Source organism: Syngnathus acus, chromosome 2 (assembly GCF_901709675.1).
Source record: "Syngnathus acus chromosome 2, fSynAcu1.2, whole genome shotgun sequence".
NCBI classification, from domain to species: domain Eukaryota; kingdom Metazoa; phylum Chordata; class Actinopteri; order Syngnathiformes; family Syngnathidae; genus Syngnathus; species Syngnathus acus.
In genome coordinates, this window is record NC_051088.1 from 18,951,935 (window position 1) to 18,966,026 (window position 14,092).

Below are 14,092 nucleotides of genomic sequence, written 5' to 3' on the forward strand. Positions count from 1 at the left end.
AGGTTATGGTATTATAGTCAGTGCTGAAGTTTTTGCATGATTTGAAAGTGTATTCGAGTGTGTGTGTGTTTTTGTCAAACGGCAGCTGTGGAGGGCAGAAATAAGGTAGCATACATTGTCTTGGAGGAATCCCCCTGTACTTCCCAGAAACAGTCAATGTTGATAACACATAGTAAATGAGTAACTTTGTCAATCTGATGATACCATTAAAACTTTCTTATCGCACTTTCATTTTCGAAATGATTCACATGATGTGACTCACATCCTCAGCACGTGAGAAGCAGGAGCTGTTAAACTGTTTATAAACTTCATAAGTCCACGCGCACGCACACACGCACGTAAACACACACACACGCACGCACACACATGCAAACACACACGATCATCTCCCTCTCTTCCCATTTCTCCACCTTTCAGATGTTTGGGTCACTGTTTGAAATCACGTGCACTCATGGTATAAACGCACTTGCATGCTTTCACTTTCATCAAAGCAGATGAACTCGTCTACAAACTACAACTACATCATGAAAGAGCTTGAGACAACTGGTGAGTTTGGAATTTACATCTCTAAACTGTGTTGTAATTTTTTTACTGTTTTAATGTTATTGTTTTTGTCTTTCTTCATCATCTTCAAAATAAAACCTTTAATCAATTCATTCCACATTAGCTTTTTGTTCCTCTCATGCGACAAGTATTGTAAACAAAACAAACACTTCCAGTATGATGCACGACCGTTGAAATAATGCACATATTCTGAATATGAATACCATAATTTTCGGACTATGAGCCGCCACTTTTTGCTCAAGTTTTGAACCCTGCGGCTTGTAGTCCGGTGCGGTGTATCTATGGATTTTTTCGTGATTTTTGTGATGACTTGATTGCAAAAAGGCTGTGGACCGCTGTTGTGCGGCACCGCTTTGCTGGGCGGGGGGATATGTGACACGGTCACTGGGGAGAAAAGTGATGTGTTGATTGCATGTCCATCCGCCAGGCAAATAGTGCCGTACAATTAACACAAAGAAAAGACAGAACGTGATCAAGACGGACATTACTGAATAAAGGAAGCTTTTATACACAGTCATTATGGGGGTCAAAAGAAAAGCATATGATGTCGCTTTAATTTTTAAATTGTGGGGTGGGGGGCTTTGCGGGGGCCCCCTATGTGTTTGGGGTCCCCAGAAGGTTTTCCCATTATTCCCCCCAGATTGACCCTCCTGCTTTCAAAATTTGCAGTAGAGAGCTATGAGGTCTTTTGACACCACAAAAGAGGTCCTGAAATCATCAGTAGCCATGACAGACTTTTGTCATTTGAGTTGCTGGAATTAGTGCAAATTATTCCCATCATTTACTATTTTTAATGATTCTTAAAGATTTTACCATTTACATGAAACATGTAAAGTTTAAAGGTAAAACATTTCTCAGTCTGGCTGAAAGAATTCTTAAAAATAATAAACAAGAAAAAAAAAGTAAACGAAAAATGAAGACAGTATGAACTCCACGAATGATATTCTCATCATTATTTTCATAATTTTAGTGAAAGTCCAAAGTCCACCGACTAGAAAAAAGAGAATCTCTAACTTTCGTAATGACTTCTAGCAAGAGACCTTGATCTGTTGTTGGATTTTCTCTACTTTATGGTTTAGTACCTAGCAGTACACTGTGTGCTGTTTTCAAAGAACCATTTTTTTCTCCACTTTATTAATTTTCATATTGGATTTGTAGATTTTATAATGGATCCTTTTGAAAGTGACATTTGGAGTTGTATCCAATCATTTGTTGCATAATGCATCATATTTTTCCTTTGCAGATGTTAAGTCTAAGAGTCGTATCCCAAGACTCGGACTTCTGACGTTCCATCACCGGGCCGTAGGAGACAAGGTCCACCTGAGTCAAGGGTGTCGCCATGCAAAGAGATCAAACGACAGCTACGAAAACGGCCTTTTGTTCAGCAATCGTCCCGTGAGCGTCCAGGAGCGGATTCGGGTGCGAATCGAGGCCAATTCTGCCTCATGGGACGGAACCATGAGAGTGGGCTTAACCAGCGTTCCTCCAGACTCCCGATCTCTGCCCCTGCCCAGTGTGGCCATCCCTGACCTCAATGACACCCACGGGCACTGGGTGGCTCCCATGCATGAAGAGTTCTGCAAGGCAGGATCAGAGTTTGAGTTCTGGGTGTCAAGATCGGGCCGCTTGTATGTTTCCAACCAGAGCGTCCGGAAGCACAAGCTATTAGATGAAGTGACGCTCAGTCAGCCTGTGTGGGCCATGTTTGACCTTTATGGACAGACATGCGCCATTACTCTCTTGGGTAAGTCTAATGTTGGCCATGTAGCCTGAACATTTTTTTCTTCTAAGGGTCACATAAATAAGAATAAAGGCCATTACAATGCAGGCAAATGACATGTGCCATGACATTTGTTCAATTTAGGATACTCTGTTGAACCACGAATAGCCCCCAGGCCTTAGTATGAACACCAATTATGTAGTTCTTTGAATAGCCACCTCAATGATGAGAATCCACCTTTTTGTACGTTTTGCAACAGGCTCTGAGAAACGCTTGATGTGTTTCACCATGAGGTCACGTCAGAGTCTGCCCTCGTCTGTTTCTGATACAAACTCCATGACATCTGATGACTTCTCCCATCGCAACCAGTTGCTGTTGACAACAGGTGGGAAGTCTGTCTTCAGGGAAACAATTGACATGATTGTGATGAAACTCATGATACTTTCTCTCTTGAAGAAGAGGGAGGAGAAGAAGCGACCTGTGTGGTATGCCTGGGTGAGAAACCCATCATCTCTCTCCCTTGTGGCCACTGTTGTTTGTGTCGCGCGTGCGCAATCAGGGTCTTTGAGAGTTTTGGGACGTGCCCCCTGTGCAGGCGGAGCATGGACTCACTGCTGATGTTTTGAAAGCTTGCCACTAGCAGCATGGAGTTACCTTCTGTGTAAATGATGTAAGTTTGTGCGTGAAGCGTTCGCTGATTCCAGTGGATGGCGCTCTTGCTATCGATGTAGGTTTACACTAATTATTTTGATTTATTTTGTTTGTACATTGTTTAAGTTGTGTACATTGTTTATGGCACTATTATCTCCATATTAGTAAATATATTTTATTATTTGTAGAGAATTAGTCTAAAATTTGGGGTTTTACGTCACGTGAGTTTTGGCTCGAACTTCCGGTTCGTTACTCTTTATTCGTGTGTAATGTGTTTACTTGTGTAACATGTATGTATGTACGAATTAATGGTTTTGTTGTTTCTATTTCTGTTAGTTCTACGGTGATACTTTTGGCGAAGTTCATTAAAATCATCTGTAAAAGGAACTCTAGTCTTCCCTTTGTGACTGAGGCTGGCATATTCTGAAACCTAAGAGAGTTTACTGCTGAGAGACAATGAGAATTTATCAATGCACCTTCATGTGCTGTAACTCTCCATCTTGCAGCACTTATAATTTGATGTTGTGTTTCTTGAAGGTGGACAAAATGAACTTTTATTTGGATGAATAATACAAAATGTGCATGATCTGTTTCATGTTCTTTAAGTTCCTCGGAAAGGCGGAGCTTTGTTTGTACTGTTGTGCAATAGTTTTTGTATCGATGATGTAATAAAAATATATGTATTTATACAAATGCAAACATGAAACACAATAGAAAGCCACTGCTGATATCACCAGATAACCTTCATGGTTCAACAGAATCCGTTCAGGGACACTGCTGGACGTCAAGTTAAGATAAGATTTATCGTCATTGTATGGTGAGATACAACGAAATTGGGCAGTTTATTCATATTTCAAAAAGAGATGGTCCCACTGACAATAATAGAAATTACATTGGATAAATCTTTGATAGCACTTAAGTGCTCCCATTGTAAAAACTTATAGGTGATGTTTTAAGGAAGACTACTCCATTCTTATGGACATACAATATTAAACTATTATGTTAATAAATTCGCTCACTAAATGCAGAATGACGTTGGTGTAAGATTTCCACAACATTTTTTCAACATTCTTTACTGTCATACCATATGTTGTTTCAGTTCGCACATATATTACAAATATCCTGTCACAGAACCAGTTAAAAGTGGACTCTTCAGTTTCATTTTGATGGTGCCTATCACTTACTGTCTTGTGACTTACTGTCACACCACGTTCTATTTCAGTTCAAAGTTTTCACATTTATTACTGAATGTTGACATTTCAGTTTCATTCTGATGGTGTCCTTATCGTCCTGACCTTCGGTTAAAGACAGTTAAAACAGTCAATTTAAAAATGAACAGTGAGGGAACTTGCCTAACAATTAAGGGGAGGTTATTTCAGAGGGAAGGACTGGTAACAGGAAAGGATTGATTCCCTGTGAGGCTTCCAGGAAGGATATGAATGGTCTTATAAGGAGAACGCATCCTGGTTACTCAGCGACACATAGATCTGATGGTCATCCACATAACAGTGGAAGGAAATGCCATGTGTTTGTATGTGGCAAATACAATGAAACCAGCAGGGGCCCCAATATAGATCTCTGTGGAACACCATACAACAGAAGGGCAGAGTGGGACTCAAAGCAACCTTGGGGAAGGGTCAGTGCAGGGGTTTAAATGCTGAATCAATAGTTTTAAATAGAACATGTGGGTTCTATTCACCGCTTTCCATATTTATTACACATATAGGCACAGAATCAGTTGTTATCAGTGCGTGAACTTTGTATTGTTTAAATTACAACTCTTTGGTCTTGTTGGAAGTCTGCACTCTGTTTTGTTTGAAGTGGATGTGTAAAACACACGACCTAAATTTATCATGGTGCCATAAACCTTTATCAGCATATAAGCAAGTCATGAAAACACTACGCTATCATGTAAGTAAGAAAGTGAAAATAACACTATCAACTGTTTTGATTGTGTGACTTTAAGATAAAGTTTCAGACTTTAATATTTTTTAAAAATGGATGCAGTGTCAAATTTAATCTGTACTGTACATAATGTGCAATGACAGGTGTCCCTTGGAAAATACAATTTTTATGTTGTGGTAGGAAACGTGTCCTTTTAGTGTACATGGAAGTATTTGAGTTTACATGTTCTTAAAAGCACCATTTTAATTTTGCCATATGCAAATGGCTATAGATATAAAAACGAATTCACACGTTTCTAAAGACATTTTAAAAACTTGAGGCCATCTGTTCAAAAGTTGAAGCTCAAAAGAGGATGGTCGTTGCAATAGGACAATTAGTCAAAACAGAAGTAAATCAACAGCAGAATGCTATCAGAAGCAGACATTATATGTTCTGGGGTGATCAAAGTTCAGACTTCAACTCAATCGAGATGTGGTGGCGTGACCTCAAGAAAGCTAATCACATCTGACGTCCCAGGAATCTTGCTAAACCGCAACAATTATGCCGAGAGGTATGCTCCAAAATTCATCCTGATCATTGCAACTTGAAACGTTTGCGTTATTCTGTATTAGTTTAAAACCAGACTGTTTGTTTAGTCTTGTGATTTAGATGACCAGATTATACTTAGTACGACAATTTTATGCCAAAAGTTAAGAGATTCCATGTTCATATTCATTTTTTCACTGTAAGATACCTCACAAACAGATGTTCAATTGATCTTATAGAGAGAAAAAAAGGCCATTTATCCTTTAATATCAGGGTCAACTATTATAAAAACTCAAACACAGGAACTGCAAAACATTATCTATTTGTGTTCTCCTTCATCACCAAGGTCTCTTCTTTCACAGGGAGGCTGTAGACTGTAAGAGAAATATGTGCAGGTTCAAAGATCTCTTCCAGCATCGCTGAAACTCTTTCCCAATTGAGTCGATCCAGGCCACAGCCAATACTGCGAGGGAGCCACAAATGATCGTTGATGAAAAGACATTTTAGAAAACATCTTTGATGAAAATTGTGAGACATATTTCAAATAACCCCAATGTGGGACGAATTAGGGTTATCTTATCTGGCTGTCTGTTACTTATGAGAGATTAATCTTTGATTTGTGTGTGTGTGGGGGGGGGGGGGGGGGGGGAGTGACAGATAAATTCAAACCGAGGCATGGAAATTCTGGTGACTTCATGTAGGATACAGTGTGCTCTCATGTCCTCCAAGCTCTGTCTCAAATTGTCATAGGTTGGCTTTTGGCTCGCCTTCTTCTTGGTGATCTAAGAGGTCACAGGGGGGAAATGTCTTTTTTATCTCCTAATGCACACACGTTCACGGTCACGTTCAACTATTACCAGATAGTACACAAAACGTTTCCCTCTCTTCAGTACAGCACACTGTCCCATCAGCTTCTCTGATTGGATAAAATAAAGATACTGTTACAGGGGGGGGAGAATCTAAGTACATAGGACAAAAGCTATGAGTCAAATCCTTCCCGAATCCCCCCCAAGAGTAAGATCATTTGTCATAAAAATACAGGCTTGACTCACTCTGTGCCTTGAGCTCCTCGACCCCTCCGAACTTGCGCTTGAATATGACTGCGATGCCTGCCCCCATGCGGCAGTCCTCGCTAATGCAGTGAGCTACAGCCTCGTCCACGGGACACGAGAACAGATCTCCCGTGACGTGATTTAGTCTCCATTTGTCGTTCGCCAGCTAACCAGAGGGGGGTGACATTTCACTTAGAATCGTGTCTAAAAAAACCACAAAGGTCCTTATCGGCGTTACTTGAAAAACGAGTAAGTTATTACCTCCAATGTGTCGGGCATGCCTGGTTGAGATGCCATGTGAAACGTTGAAGGACACGGAGGCGCCGTGTGACCAACTGTGACTGAATTGTGATTCAGTCACTCAAAAAAAGCACAATAATGTCGTCCTTCAGCCGAGTGACACTCGCTATACTACAAGGGATTTGTAACTTGCAAATTAGCAGTTTGCCACCTCAAAATACAATACATAAACAACGCTTTGATTCGTTGACCAAGGTCTCGTTTTATGTCGTTCTGTCTCGCGAGATCGATATTTTTTTATATAGCGGCTCAGCTCAGGAAAACCGGACTTAGAACCAGCAATGGACTGAGGGTCCATTGGTAGGCAAAGAAAAGAAATAGTAAGAAAGGATATAATCAATAACTAAATCGTGGACGACATTTATTCTGTTTTCAATGTGCTTTACTTTGAAAAGCATGCACTTCCGCTGTTTGCAGCACGTCCGTTGCAGCGTCGCAATGACCCAAACACAAATAGACTTGAGCGCTTCCCTGGCAAGGGGGACCAAGCCAGATTTTTTTTTTTTTTTTTTCAAATATTTTTTCAAACACAAACAAATTAGGTATAATAACATCCTTTAGCACCTATCAACAACTACAAATATATAATGCATTTATATATATTTCTTTATAACATGAGCACATCAAATACACATTTTTATGCACACTTATGCTAGATGGCATGTTGTACCGTATTTACATTCATGCAGGATCTGTGAAAAAAAGCAGGATTGATGTTCATGTCACACAAAAGCTTTGTGCACATGATAAGACTTTAGAAGTCCACACTGCGTCTTTGCTCATTGATCCAATCCCCAGGGTTGACATCCATCTGCAGCATCTTCATCACCCACTTGTCCCTCCGTGCGCCATCAATGAACTCGTCCAGTGAGAGTTCACCTAAGTGTGTGCAACAACCACATTAGCATCCAGTGTACACACAGGACACGACGAGCAGTGAGATTTTCTATTAATACTCTTTAAAGCTATTAAAGCTAACACTAAGCTCTTAAATTACCCACACAGCATTTTAAGATGTCAAAAAAATGTTACACTCACCATCTCCATTTTCATCAACCAGCTCAAATATCCGATCCACGACTTGGTCTGGGGTCAGAAGATTGCACTCTTTATCCAGCTCTCCATGACAGGCTTTCTTCAGTCGATAGATAGACTTGGGAAGAGTAAGAAAGAATGTTTGGATAAGTGTCAAATTAAATAAATTCTCTACAAACGTGGATAATTCATGTGAAATGCTGGATTACCTCCACAATTTCAAGAAGCTCTGTTTTATCAATGCACCCACTTCCATCTTTGTCGTACATTTTGAACGTCCATTTCAATTTATGCTCCAATTTACCCCTAAGCACCAAGTTCAAAGCTGCAACGTACTCGAGAAAGTCAATGGTGTTGTCCTGTGTACATGAGAAACCAAGCGTTAAAAACACTTTAAACTCGCTAATTTACACATGCAAGAGAGGTCGGTACTTACTCCGTTCTTGTCGAAAGCCCGAAACATGTTTTCAATGTAATCGGAAGCCGCTTTGTTATCGGCGACCCCAAAAAAACTCTTGAACTCGTGCATAAAGAGTGTCCCACTTGGGCATTCCACCACAAACTTTTTGTACCATTCCTGCAACTCAGCAACATCTATTTCTTTGTCTGGGTCGCTGTCCTCACTTAGGCGCTGACCCATTATGGAAAGTCTTATCGCAGTACCCAGAAGACTGCAAGAATTACATTACATAAAACGCTTTGACCCGATTATTAATACATAAATGTTTTTAAGGCAGTCAATTAAAATGTGAAGAAATGGCATGCCAGCTGTGTCGCTGAAACTTCGTCCTGTGGTAGAATCCCATCTGGATGAGACAAAGGTTGTTATGGCTCTCATGAGGGGATTACAAATGTTCACTTGTCAAAATCAATCGGTCCACAGACACATCATGAGAGGATTGTCGTTTAGCACCGCCCACATAGCCACACATTGTCAATACTATATACAATATTAGCTCCTTCCCATGTGTTTTCATTATGTTAATTGTAGACTTAACTTTTATACCAGAGGGAGAAGTCGGTCAGTTTACAGATCTTGGGCCCGGCGGGGGCAAAATAATGGAATCATTTTCTAAACGTGCAAATAATCCTTACAAAGGGCTTGGGTGACTAAAATATCAGCGTTTTATGCAATACGTATAAACCATCACATGGAGTTGAAAGCTTGCCATGGTCAATACCATCCCATCCCTCCTTACCTGCTGACAACAGCAATTGTGTTAATCTTAGTTGAGAAGTGTCAAGGCCATCATGGATTTCACTTGACAGTGTTATGCATACCCTCAGGTATATAAACAAACTAAAAACAAAATAGTGGGGATTAGAAATAACAGGTTTTTAGAGAGACATGTTCCTGTAACATAGTGACCTTTGCCTGTGTGTTTTGCAGACAAACATCTTTGTAGAACTGTATGTGAAAACTGCAATGCAAGTGAGAGGTCAGGTCACAATCTACACGTGTGATCCCTTTGTACAAGGCCAGTTTAAGGACATTTTATTACTTAATTTTCATATTTATGTATCTACTGCATGTCTTACCAATAAACTGCAGATTCAGCCTACAAATATATTGTGAATCAAACTTTAATTCCGATGCTCAATATTTTCTATTATATGACCCAAATATTATTATCACATCTATAGACGTATTTAACTTCCTTGTTGAAAAGTAAAATTGTTCCGCATACACAGCATAGAAACCAAACCCACCACATTATTTCCAAGACAAGATCTATTGCTTTGTATGAATACAATGAAAGAAGCATTTATTTTCCAGATATTTTTCTTTGTGCCCATGAGCACACATGACAAGTGCATAAAACTGATTTACAGGCATGTACAGTACTGTAAAAATCTCAAGTTATAAAAAAAAAAACGAGGCATGGCTACAACTATGGTATTAGAGGGAAGAATTGTTAAGGACTCTCAAGACAATGTTATGCTGAAATGTCTTAACTTAATTGTCACTAACCATCAAGGAGCTAGTGCTAGTAAGTGCAATGTTAATGTTAAAAAAAAAATAAGATGAAATATTCTCTATATTTTCTCTAATATTTTCTCATAGAAAAGGATGTTAAGGGGAACCAGATTCATCTGGAGAGGGACATTCTTTGTATCAAAACTATTCTTAGGCTAAAACAACTCAAGCTACCAAAGTACCTTTTGGAAATACATACATGCCAAAGATGAAGGTATTAAACTCAGCTCATATGTTGTGGACATGAAATGGTCTAACATGGCGTGGGGGATGGGGGTGTAGAAAAAAGTGAGTCAACAGTGGAAAAATCTCCATGATGTCCTTTTTAGTCCTTCAGACTAGTTGATATTTGACCAACCAGCTCATATTGAAGTAAACATAAGTTCCTTGCAAAAGGAACCATCCAGATCCTTATCACTCCTGATCCTGCAGCCTACAATTCCACAGTGATGCAGCGTACCCTTGCTGTGTTGTCAGAGTGTCAAGAGTCAGTTAGGTCAACTGGCTCGTTTATTCACTTGCCTTTCCTATCCCCAGGCTTGATTTCAATCTGCGCAGTTTGAGTTGTCTGCACCGCCCCCTGTTGTCAGGTTGGGTGAATTACCAGGAGAGGAGAGGACCGCTTTGACACTCGGCAGGCAGTCTCCTCCGTCACTGCCGCTGCTGTCCCCAGTGTTGTGCTCAATCAGCGTATTCTCCTTCAGTTGTCCCTTCGATTGATGACTAGTGATGTCAGAGTGGGCCTTCTCCTCAAGTTCCCTCTTTTCACATGCTCGTGTCGGTGGGCTTCTGGGCTCTGAGGAGAAAAACGAGGTGAAAAACTGTTGTAAAACATTTTGACGGTAAAATTGATTTCCACTACTTTTTAGCTGAGGTAAATTACTTTGCAATCTATGGTCACAACAAATAACTACCGTTATTTCTAAGCCGCCGGCTAATTTTTCTCCCACGCTTTGGATCCTTCGGCTTTAAAGGTGACGGTATGGTTAATTCGTGGATTTTTACTAATGAGTTTCACGCCGCCAATCGCTTTGCAGTAGTCTCGTCACATCTGACCAACGAAATGACCAAACACATCACAGTGGACCAATCAGTCATCCTGAGTCTTCATATTCATCATTAGCGTAAGTCAGTGGGAGGTTCGGATGATGAAATCTTTTACCAAAACTGTTCGCGTGCGACGAGTTAAGCGTTATGCCCGAATCTCACTGAACAGCAAAGTGAATGTTGTTGTTTTTTTGTCAGGGTTCGATCAAGGTTGTAAAAAAGACGTTCGCCAGACATTCGCAAAGTATGAATAGTCGCAAACTGTTTTTCTAGCTGACATCAAAATTTGAACATTTCCTTGGACAGTACAAGTCCATCAGAAAACCTTTGAATGACTCAGGGTGGGCAGAGTTCATGCACACCTACCTGGATCATCTATATTGGATTGTGTTCGACAAGATGGTTCGCTTTGGAATTGTCGATCGCTAGAGTCTTCTAAGAAGTCACCCTTTGCTGAGGATCTCTCCATTCCTCTACATGAGGATTCCTTGTTTTCTCTTATGTCGTCTTCCAGATTCTCGCTGACCTTTAGCCTCTTGCTGTTGTGCTTGTCAGCATCAGAACCCCCCTCTTCCACCTCCTCCTCATCAGTGTGTTTACTTTTTGTCCGGCTCAGTGTGATTTTGCCTCCCATGAGTGAAAGGTCAGTGCTGTATAAACAAAAATGTACGTTAATTAAAATACATTCCTAATGTATGATTCATGTCTTCATTGAAGCGTTCATATCAACAGTAAGCTGTGCGATTGAAATCCCTTGATCTTAGTGAGGTGAGTAGAATCATAGCCATGAATGAAATTTAACAGTATCAGACAATGTTAAATATGCCGTAACCACTAAAACTACAAGACCGGATGTCAAGTAATTTCGGAAAATACCGAATGCAATCTAGGTATGTCACAAGCAAAGTAAATAAACAAAATACAATAAAAAGAAAGTATGAAAAATTAATTTATACTTTGTAAATTCTGCAAAAGAGTCATTTAAAATAGTTTAGTTGTTAAAATATGGTTGATCAAGTTGAGCTTGAAGGTATTAAGAAATATGTATCGGGCCCCAACTTGGCTCGTTGGGCCACCATCCAAAAAAGGCTTCTACCTGACGCGAGGCTCCGCATTGGGCTCTGGCTCCTTGCTGATTGCACACTCAGAGAGGCCATTGGTGGAAAGTGAAGTCGACGATGACAGCTTTGGCCTATTCAGCCCTTTTGGCATGCCTGGTCCGTTAACATTTCGACTGCAAAATAATGGCATGCCGATTTCTTACACATGGAGAACCAAAAGGATTCACCCCTAAAAGTAACCCAGTGTGGCAAGAGTGGCTCCCACCTGTCAGAGTGTACCAAAGAGGTGCCAGATAACATCACTCCATTCATTCTGTTTGAACTCAACATCCCATTTTTCCTGTTGAAAAACAGAAAGGAATGAAATTAATGTGTAGCAAAAATGTGAAGCATGACACTTTTGGTACTTACTCCGATGTAGGGTGCACACAGCTGACCACCATTACATTCTGTAAGTACAGACAGGAGGAATATGAATATTTAATACATTTCTAACATCACTCATTATTAATATTGAAAACTGACAACCTTTTCTATACCCCTGAGAAACTTATCTGTTCCTGTATAATGTCGCTTTGGGTCAGTGAGCAGCTCACACAGACGCTGAATGGTGAATGGGATTCTGGGAAAGTTACCAAGAGATATGTTTAGAAGGAATCACGGGAAACCGCCAGCATCAACACTGAACTTGAAATGTTGCCAAAGCTGACAAAGACATACCAACTTAAACACACTGGACTTGTGTCTCAGCCTGCCGCGGGTTTTAATGATCTTATTAAAAATGGATTCTTTTCTTGTCAGCTTAATTGCTTCCAGTTCTACACAATACATCCCTTAGCCACAGTTAGGACATTGTACATCAATTCAACAATCACTCTGATAAGGTGAAAGAGAAACATAACTTATATCATAACAATTATTTGACATAAAAAATAATACTGTAGATAAATCTCTGAAATAATTATAAATTATGTGTTTCGACTGTCTTGTTTCGCCAAAACAGAGTGCCTGCAATCGCTGTGGTTAATTTGAATGCAAAACCATTAATAAAGAAATGGAATGTATTTCCAGTTAAGTGGTGAAGATAGAAATGTAGTGCCTACTGTTTGACAGAAAATAAAGTTTTATATCTGTTAAATCATGGGAAACTGTGGAAGAGGGAGAATATGATAGCATTTTATACACTAACCCATTATAGTTGTCAACTATTTTTAATATCCTCTTCTTCATCTCCTCGAAAGGAACATGTTCTACATTGGGATTGTGCGTGCCTCTCTGTTCAGTGGTCGATGAGTGAAAATCATCGATGATGTTCTCCAATTTAAACATGAAGTAGGATTTGAATTGTGACCACGGAATCCTAGGAGAAATCAGAAATTTGGTCAGAAGAAGTCAAAACAATTATCACAAACAGTTGTATTACCACGCTTACTCACATGACAAAAAAATGTAGGTTGTGTAATTGAGTGCAAATTTGTGGAACTCACATTGCTTCCCCTGTCTTGGCAACATGACACAGGAATTGCTCCAATACTGGACTTGTATCCCTTTTCACTTTATTCTCAAAATCTGTAAATGATGACATTGATAATTTTTTAATGTTTCTGACCAAAAGTAAAACACAATTACATAACTACATAATAATTACATGAACATAACATGAAACAATTAATTATATTGTTGTTATTTTTTAAGCCACTTGAAGTGTTTCGGTGTTACAAGTCAAGATGACTCGCAGACTGAGCAAAAAGAACACAAGTACGTACGTACAAGTAGTGTTAACACCACAGCGTAAAATCATATATTATGACAATTGCATTAAATTGCGGTTCTCTTGAAAGTTGCAATTTAGTAGCACGTTTATTAGCTAGCGTTTGCATAACTAATTGATAACGATTGACCAATCAATGAATGAGTTATGGAAATTGCACAGCTTGCAAACTAAACTTGCTAGGTTGCAAGCTAAGTTGATCACGTAGTTACCGACGATTAGCGGTTCCACTCGATGCCGATATACATATCAAAAACTCTCACGAATGCGCAATTATTATTATTTTTATTCAGTGTCATTTTTGCCTTGAAACGCTTCCAACAACGCCTCGGTGTCCATCGCTGCCTCCGGTAACCGAAGGAAATACTGTATTTGCTAGTTAGCAATAGCAAGCAACAACATAACAAAGCTGGTCCGGGTGAAGACTGCGCATGACTGTGGTGACGTCATATCTTTACGGAAAATGTCTGTATTATGAAACGG

At 39.7% G+C, this 14,092-nt stretch overlaps 4 protein-coding genes across 7 annotated transcripts; 1 reads left to right on the forward strand and 3 right to left on the reverse strand.

The window, feature by feature from the left end:
* Positions 1-468: 468 nt before the first annotated feature.
* Positions 469-2,938, forward strand: LOC119137819 (E3 ubiquitin-protein ligase NEURL3-like). 2 transcript variants are annotated; one of them, XM_037277333.1, is made up of 4 exons: positions 469-546; positions 1,808-2,308; positions 2,544-2,669; positions 2,741-2,938. In XM_037277333.1, the coding sequence occupies exons 1-4, from the start codon at positions 471-473 to the stop codon at positions 2,908-2,910; spliced, it is 873 nt and encodes a 290-aa protein (XP_037133228.1). In that variant the 5' UTR covers positions 469-470; the 3' UTR covers positions 2,911-2,938. The 2 variants fall into 2 exon arrangements, with proteins under 2 accessions (XP_037133228.1, XP_037133238.1); XM_037277343.1 differs by having other exon boundaries at positions 2,744-2,938.
* A 2,125-nt stretch (positions 2,939-5,063) lies between these two features.
* oard1 (O-acyl-ADP-ribose deacylase 1) lies at positions 5,064-7,137 on the reverse strand. Of its 3 annotated transcripts, none has more exons than XM_037245590.1 (5): positions 6,679-7,137; positions 6,418-6,583; positions 6,223-6,281; positions 6,072-6,147; positions 5,064-5,828 (listed from the first exon to the last, which is right to left on the reverse strand). In XM_037245590.1, the coding sequence occupies exons 1-5, from the start codon at positions 6,712-6,714 to the stop codon at positions 5,722-5,724; spliced, it is 444 nt and encodes a 147-aa protein (XP_037101485.1). In that variant the 5' UTR covers positions 6,715-7,137; the 3' UTR covers positions 5,064-5,721. The 3 variants fall into 3 exon arrangements, with proteins under 3 accessions (XP_037101485.1, XP_037101486.1, XP_037101484.1); XM_037245591.1 differs by having other exon boundaries at positions 6,035-6,147; positions 6,418-6,621; positions 6,679-6,923; XM_037245589.1 differs by having other exon boundaries at positions 6,035-6,147; positions 6,679-6,921.
* A 92-nt stretch (positions 7,138-7,229) lies between these two features.
* On the reverse strand, positions 7,230-8,579 carry guca1b (guanylate cyclase activator 1B). Its single transcript, XM_037245588.1, has 4 exons — positions 8,189-8,579; positions 7,962-8,111; positions 7,756-7,870; positions 7,230-7,596 (listed from the first exon to the last, which is right to left on the reverse strand). Exons 1-4 carry the CDS (start codon positions 8,390-8,392, stop codon positions 7,472-7,474), a joined length of 594 nt encoding a protein of 197 aa, XP_037101483.1. The 5' UTR covers positions 8,393-8,579; the 3' UTR covers positions 7,230-7,471.
* Positions 8,580-9,515: 936 nt separating this feature from the next.
* On the reverse strand, positions 9,516-14,084 carry LOC119137857 (serine/threonine-protein phosphatase 4 regulatory subunit 2-like). Its single transcript, XM_037277401.1, has 9 exons — positions 13,915-14,084; positions 13,326-13,407; positions 13,028-13,198; positions 12,367-12,460; positions 12,250-12,287; positions 12,104-12,178; positions 11,874-12,011; positions 11,144-11,427; positions 9,516-10,526 (listed from the first exon to the last, which is right to left on the reverse strand). Exons 1-9 carry the CDS (start codon positions 13,946-13,948, stop codon positions 10,276-10,278), a joined length of 1,167 nt encoding a protein of 388 aa, XP_037133296.1. The 5' UTR covers positions 13,949-14,084; the 3' UTR covers positions 9,516-10,275.
* Between the last annotated feature and the right edge of the window lie 8 nt (positions 14,085-14,092).